This window comes from Silurus aristotelis (assembly GCF_946808225.1).
Source record: "Silurus aristotelis genome assembly, chromosome: 8".
Taxonomy (NCBI): domain Eukaryota; kingdom Metazoa; phylum Chordata; class Actinopteri; order Siluriformes; family Siluridae; genus Silurus; species Silurus aristotelis.
Genome location: NC_139581.1, coordinates 4480149 through 4487648, shown reverse-complemented (window position 1 = coordinate 4487648; position 7500 = coordinate 4480149). Strand labels below are relative to the sequence as shown.

Genomic DNA, 7500 nt, shown 5'->3' with positions numbered 1-7500 from the left:
GAAATTCTGTTACTTCTATTAAAAAAAGTCTTGAAATGTTCTCCCAGTTCTCTGAGGTTGATGTTTGGATCTCAAGTGATAATTGCACTACTGTTAGAGGGAAAGTACAGAATAAATGGACACTGGAAACTGGAAAACTTGATAAAGAAAAATATTAAAAGATGTGTGTGAGAAAGAGAGAAAGAGGGACCTAGAGGGGTTTTAATTGATGAAGGACGGTAGACATTGGACCTTGCTCACGCAGGTGCCAGTAAATCTGGACTCGAGCAACCATGTGATACATGTGTTTAGGTGACCGCTGGTTATTTATTGTGATTGTGTGTGTGTGTGTGTGTGTGTGTGTGTGTGTGTGTGTGTGTGTGTGTGTAGCTGATGAAGATGCTGTTTGAGAACAAAGAGGAGAGAATCGACTCTGAGCTCATCTCCTTCTGCATCAACCTAGCGGCTAACAAGAAAAACGCTCAGCTTCTCTGTGAAGGTAAAAACTGGCATTTGGAATTATATCATGTAATATATGCGTTCAGATCCCCATAACTGTGTCATCACACACACACACACACAATACACACTTACAGGTAAGCTTCCATGTGTAAAATACAGGTAAACTTTTCAGAAAAATACGATTCACAAGCATGGAAGCCACGCCTCATTCACTAAAACATCCCCCAAACTGGCCACGCCTCATTCACTAATACGTCCCCACACAGGCCACGCCTCCTTCACCAAAACTTTCCTCACACAGGCCACGCCTCCTTCACCAAAACTTCCCCCACACAGGCCATGCCTCCTTCACTAAAACGTCCCTCAAACAGGCCACACCTCCTTCACTAAAACGTCTCCACACAGGCCATGCCTCCTTCACCAAAACTTTCCCCACACAGGCCATGCCTCCTTCACCAATACTTCCCCCACACAGGCCACGCCTCCTTCACCAAAACTTTCCCCACACAGGCCACGCCTCCTTCACCAAAACCTCCCCCACACAGGCCATGCCTCCTTCACTAAAACGTCTCCACACAGGCCATGCCTCCTTCACTAAAACGTCCCTCAAACAGGCCTCACCTCCTTCACTAAAACGTCTCCACACAGGCCACGTCTCCTTTATTAAACTTCCCCCACACAGGCCATGCCTCCTTCACCAAAACTTCCCCCACACAGGCCACGCCTCCTTCACCAAAACCTCCCCCACACAGGCCACGTCTCCTTCACTAAAACTACCCACACACAGGCCGGGCCTCCTTCAGTGAAACTTCCCACACAGGCCACGCATTTTTTACAAGCACATGGGCCACACTTCCTAAGCTAAAATTCACAAGCACATAGGCCACGCCTTCTTTACTAAGACTGACAAGCCACACACACTTAAGATTCACGAGCACACACATTCTACACTAAGATTCGCAAGCACATAGGCCACGCCTTCTTTACTAAGATTCACGAGCACACACAAGCCACACCTCCTTTATTTAAATTCACAAGCACACAGGCCATGCCTCCTATACTAAGATTGAGAAGCACACTCAGGTGGCATCTTTTTATACTCAACACACACAAGCCACACCTCCTTCGTTAAGCTTAATAGGCACAAAGACCACACCTCCTTACTTAAAATTAACACGTCAGGCCTCCTTTATAAAGATTAGCATAATACACAGGCCACACCTCTTCTTTCTTGCACCAGGCAGATTCACCTAAGTCATATACTGTTCTAAAAATGGATTGGGTGACATCACATGACACTTGGTGACATCACATGACACCTGTTTTTGGACGTATTTTTCAGGAAACGGTCTGAAGATGCTGATGAAGAGAGCACTGAAGTCTAAAGACCCGCTGCTTATGAAGATGATCAGGAACATCTCACAACACGACGGCCCGCTCAAACAGCTTTTCCTGGTGAGTCGTTTCTCTTGAAGCACTTCTGAAACACACTGATAAAATGTTTTCAGAAAACCTGAAATAAAAAAAAACCCATCTGCATATTAAAGCAAGAGTGACCTTTATATCTGGTTGTTGCATTAAAGGGGATGTGGCCACTGTATTTGTGACTCTATTGAAGGGGGTGTGGCCTCTAATATTTTGGTATATTGAAGGATTGTGGCCTCCTTTACAGGAGGTCTGGTCTTTAAGGGGTGTGGTCTCTACCTGGCAATCATAACAAAGGGTATTCCTGTAGGAGTGGTCTCAGTGATCTAACCTCATTTTAGATGGCTTGGCCTTTTTTTGTCTCCAAAACCAACAGTTGGTGTGTCCACTTGTATTCTCAGTTTCATTAAAGTGGGTGTGGCTTCCTACTCAAATTTATCCCTTCTGTTTTCTCTCCCATTGTTGCACTACAGTCATTTAAACACTATTTGTAGTAAACAGAGTCATTTGCGTTGATTGTTGATTGATTTGCTGCAGGATTATGTCGGGGATCTGGCGGCTCAGATCAGTCCTGAAGAAGACGAGGAGTTTGTGATCGAGTGTTTGGGCACGTTGGCGAACCTCACCATCCCCGACCTGGACTGGGAGCTGCTGCTCCGCGAGTACAACCTCGTCCCCTACCTCAAGGAGCACCTCAAACCTGGTAACACTGGACTACCTCTTGTCCATATGTATATGCCGAGCTCTCATTCGAACGTTTATAGGGGTGTAACGGTACACGTATTCGTACCAAACCTTTAGAGTACAGGGCTTTTGGTTCAGTGCACGTGTACCAAATGCAAACATTTTTACGCGCGGAACATAGTTTAAAACTGAGTTCCCTCAAGAACATATTAAGTGGCGGACTGTAAATTTGTTTAGTCTTCGCCTTGCACTTTGAGCACATAGCATTATTATTATTATTATTATTATTATTATTATTATTATTATTATTATTATTATTAAACTTGAAAACATACACAACAATGCCAGGGGTATAAAAAAACAAAACAAAACTAGATTTAGCGCAGTGTCAATGTGGCTACTCACTTTATACTGGAAATACGATTTGTAGTGCGCTGTAAAACTCCACATATTGAAATAGTGAATGAATGAAGGATGAAAAGAATGAAGAAATTTGTTATGTATGTATGCTGAAATACGTAAAACAGTAAAGCTGATCATATCTTACATGTATTTTACACACACACACACACACACACACACACACACACACACACACACACACACACACACACACACACACACACACACACACCTAATTTTTCTATTTATTTATTAATTTATTTATTTATTTAATTAAATCAGTGTAATTTGCACCAATTTAATCAATTATTCAGTAAAGTCCATATAAAAAAGTGTATTGCATAATTAGACGATTTTATTTTTTATATATTTCATGTTTATAAAATATAATTTTATATGATTAGATATTATAAAATGATATTATATAAAATATTGTAAAGTATAATTTATATTATTTAACCAAGCAGCCAATATTTAAAATTGATGTAAAATTGTTCACAAATGTTAATAAAAACCAACAAGCAATGTAATGTTTTGCATTTCTTCCCCCTAACTGTACCAAAATTCAACCCAACCGTGAATTAAAATCTGAGGTACGTACTGAACCGTGAATTGTGTGTACTGTTACACCACTTGAGTGTAACGGCTGTTTTTGGGCAGTCCGTTGACTGACTTGAGTCCCCAAGTGTCACCTTTGGCCTTCGTCCTCTGTGTGTTTCAGGCTCAGCAGAGGACGACCTGATCCTAGAGGTGGTTATACTGATCGGCACAGTGTCTATAGACGACTCCTGTGCTGCCATGTTAGCCAAATCTGGCATCATTCCTGCTCTTATTGAGCTTCTTAATGGTGAGAAACACATTTGCCATGCTTGTATGTATCAGTTTTAATGTTTAATTGAAATCTCTCTCATTGTGTGTTTGACAAACTTGGGCTATACGTTTAAACGGATTCACATCCCTACACTTATTTCTTTGATATCTCTTATTTAAAAATGATTATTAATAATATTATTATTATTTTAAAGTAAAATAAGTAAAAGTCCTTTTTTTATTGAACCATTGTAAAATATCATGAACCTGTATAAACCATATTTAATTAAATTGGTATTGTATTAAATTTGATCTTATAATTAGAAATACTACACGAATACATTCGAGATATCTTCACATGATGGCATTTCTGCATTGCAGTTACTGTATTACGGAATTGTGTTGCAGTTGTTATTATTAGAAATCTGGTTAAAAGTAAGAAGTCATATTACAGTAAAACAGCAACTGGTAATATTTTATGGGAATGAGGATTGGGATTGTAATATATTTTATTCAATCAGTACTTTGGTAAATCATCTTGTATTTGTATTAGCATTGTATTGAAACATCGTTGTAACGAATTGAGAAATGCTGAAATGCAGGACATCACGTTGCATTGAATCGGGGTTGTAACTAATCATCCGTATTGCATGTGTCAAACTCAAGACCTGCAAAGATAATCCGGTCTGCCACATCATTTAATTGCCTGCGAGATTTTAAAAGGTATATGATCGTCGTATAATAAAAATCTATGCTGCTTCAAATTGTACATCGACCAGAAACTACATCTCCCACAATTAAGCGATGAAGCGGTTCAAATGTTTTAAATCTAATAATTACATGATGTGGCGATTAATTATTTTAAATATAAACATAAATATTGGCATGTAAATAGAGAAATTACTCAAACGAACAGCAGTTTTATCACTATTTATTATTGAACACCTATCACTGGCCATTACATTTTAATTTTTTTATTATTAAAAACAGACCTATCACTTAGGCTACAAGAACCATGACATTTGTTTTATTACTATAGAACATAAGCCTGTCCCTCACACTACAATGGTCATAAAAACACAGTTAAACTGACCTCATTTCTTATTCAACCAGTTAACAAACGAATATAAAATACTGGAAGTCTTGATAGTAGTTTGTAGGTCGTATTAGAGAATGCAATTCGAAATGCATCCATTAACACTTAACAGCTTTGGTTGTATCAGTGGCTCCACTGGAATGGGTTTGCATCCCTTCAGAAAGTCTTGCAGGTCTCGTTTGGCTCGATCTTGTTGCAATGCGTATACGACTGTGGTGGGACGGGGCGCGTTAAACACAAAAGAAATTGTAGGGTTATTGGACAGCATGTACTACATTGTGTATTCGTTGTCTCTGCAGTCGTATGTCTTCATGCAGCTAATGTTTTTCTGTAAGCACAACCACCTCTCGTTTGTTGGATGTAGGTCTTCTGCAAGCCTGTTTGCTGATATTAGTTTTTATAAAACGCTGAACATTCACATTTATTTGTTATTTGTTTATTTGTTGTTATGTACCATAGTTCTCGTTCGAAACACAGTTCATGTAATAACCTGTGTTTGATAGAATATGATTATTTTTATCATAATATAGAGCAATAAGCTAACATCTATGCAAACATACAATATTTGTAACTTAAATAAGTAATAATCTAATATAGAGACAGTTACATTTATATACAGTCTTGGAGATACAACCGGCTCTTTAGTGCAGCCATGATGCTGCAAATGGAGTTCGACAACCAGGTAGTGTATCAGCATCATCGTGCTCAATCATATTGCATTATATCAAAATTAATATAATTAATTTATATAACAAAAAGACGACTTCATTACAAAAGATTTCATTGTGCAGCATGCAATAACCAAGACGTAATTAAACCTGGCTTGTTTGTGACGCTTTATCGACGGGAGGTCGCCCCGAAAATCTGCCACGTGTCTGGGTGTGGGGTTTTAACGTCTCGATGATTCGACTGCTCAGGATCAAAATGAAAGCACGCTGCTTTCGGAAGGAAAGATCTGCACTGCCTCACAGGAGACAACGATCTCGTCTCAGAATCTGGGCTTCTCACGAGAATGCAGCAGGGCGTCTCTTTCATAATGTCGGCTTACATTATGCCACATCTGTGTAACAGCACGGCTGTGATTTTTCACTCTGTATATGCCTTTGTGTATGATACATATGTGTGTGTGTGTGTGTGTGTGTGTGTGTGTGTGTGTTTTCTTCTTAACAGCCCAACAGGAAGATGACGAGTTTGTATGCCAGATCGTCTATGTTTTTTATCAGATGGTTTTCCACCAGGCCACCAGAGATGTCATTATTAAAGACACTCGTATCCTTTTTTCTGATTTTCTAAATGATTAAGATTTTGATATACTGTCTATTATGGAAATTTGACCAGCTCTAACTATTTAAATCATTAGCTTTTGTCATTAGCTAGTTTAAAACCTAGCTGCCAGTGGGTTGTTAGGTCCAACAAGTCTTTCTCTGCTGGCTTTTTTACTTACGTTTTGATATATTGTTGTCAATGAATATGTATTCAATTATTCCCAATAGTCTATTCTCTTTAATTTATAGCGGTTCACTCAGACAAGGAGTGTAAGGTTACGTTAGAGTTTCTATCCAATGAGATTTCAGAGCCGTTAGCTCTTCAAACATGAACACAAATGAAGCTGTTGCTTCAACCAATCAGATTGCAACCTGGAGTCACCGGGGCCCTCTAGAAGGCGTCCAATAATGTCTGCATTTTCACAATCTTTGATTAGATGGTCGAAGAGCTCGCAAGCCGCATCTGTAGCAAACTTCACAAGCTCAAATATAATCTTGTGGATTTAATAGCTGTTTTTTATTTTACATTCTGCAATAACTGACAGAGGAGATGAAATTGATTTGGTCTCAGATATACAAAGTGGTGGCGCAGGGAAACTTTACATTTTGAAACTAGGAAATAGTGACCTTTGTTTCAAATTCTAATTTTATTTTACTTACACATTCATACAGAGTATGACATATAGCGAAATGCTCTTTTGACTGTCCGACATGAAAAGAAATACAAAAGAAATATAAAGTATAATATATATTAAAATATAATCTGACTATAAAGTATGAAAAGGTTAAGAATTAATTTATATATATATATATATATATATATATATATATATATATATATATATATATATATATATATATACTGGGGGAAAAAGTATATAAAAAAAAAGTTTTTCACTAGTGCAAGTAATGCAAATAATAGTGAATAACTGTAAATAATTGTAAATAATAGTTGTGCAGCAAAAGAAATGCGATGGAGAGAGAAGTCCAGGTGCTAGTTCTTTGGTGTTTCCTAGTTTAAACTCCGAATGGCCTGTGGGAAGAAGCACTTTCCAGAACGTAACGAACGTCACAATCTCTTGGCCCTGGTCCGGCAACGCGTGCTCTAGATGTCCTGCAGGTCAGGGAGCTCGGTGAGGATGGTACGTTCAGATTAACGCATCACCCTCTGGAGGGCTCGTATGTCCTGCATGGTGCTGTTCCTGAACAAGAAAGTGATGCTACCTGACAGGACACTTTTAATAGTGCAGGTGTAGAAAGTCTTTAGCACCTGAGAGGGTTGTTTAAAGTGCCTTAGGCGTCAGATGGTACAGATGCTGCCGCCGGGCCTTCTTCACCAGGGTGTTAATGTGTACAGGTTTTCTTTCCTGTAGAATT

The 7500-nt window shown here is 38.7% G+C and overlaps 1 protein-coding gene across 4 annotated transcripts in view; it reads left to right on the top strand.

The window, feature by feature from the left end:
* Positions 1–7500, top strand: part of LOC310729563 (kinesin-associated protein 3-like) — a 38538-nt gene that overhangs the window by 24322 nt on the left and 6716 nt on the right. For all 4 annotated transcript variants that reach the window (XM_083547891.1, XM_083547892.1, XM_083547890.1 and 1 more), the window contains 5 exons: positions 370–478; positions 1784–1896; positions 2404–2569; positions 3674–3799; positions 6029–6127. In XM_083547891.1, coding sequence (XP_083404017.1) covers positions 370–478; positions 1784–1896; positions 2404–2569; positions 3674–3799; positions 6029–6127 — 613 coding nt within the window. The remainder of the gene's footprint in view (positions 1–369; positions 479–1783; positions 1897–2403; positions 2570–3673; positions 3800–6028; positions 6128–7500) is intronic.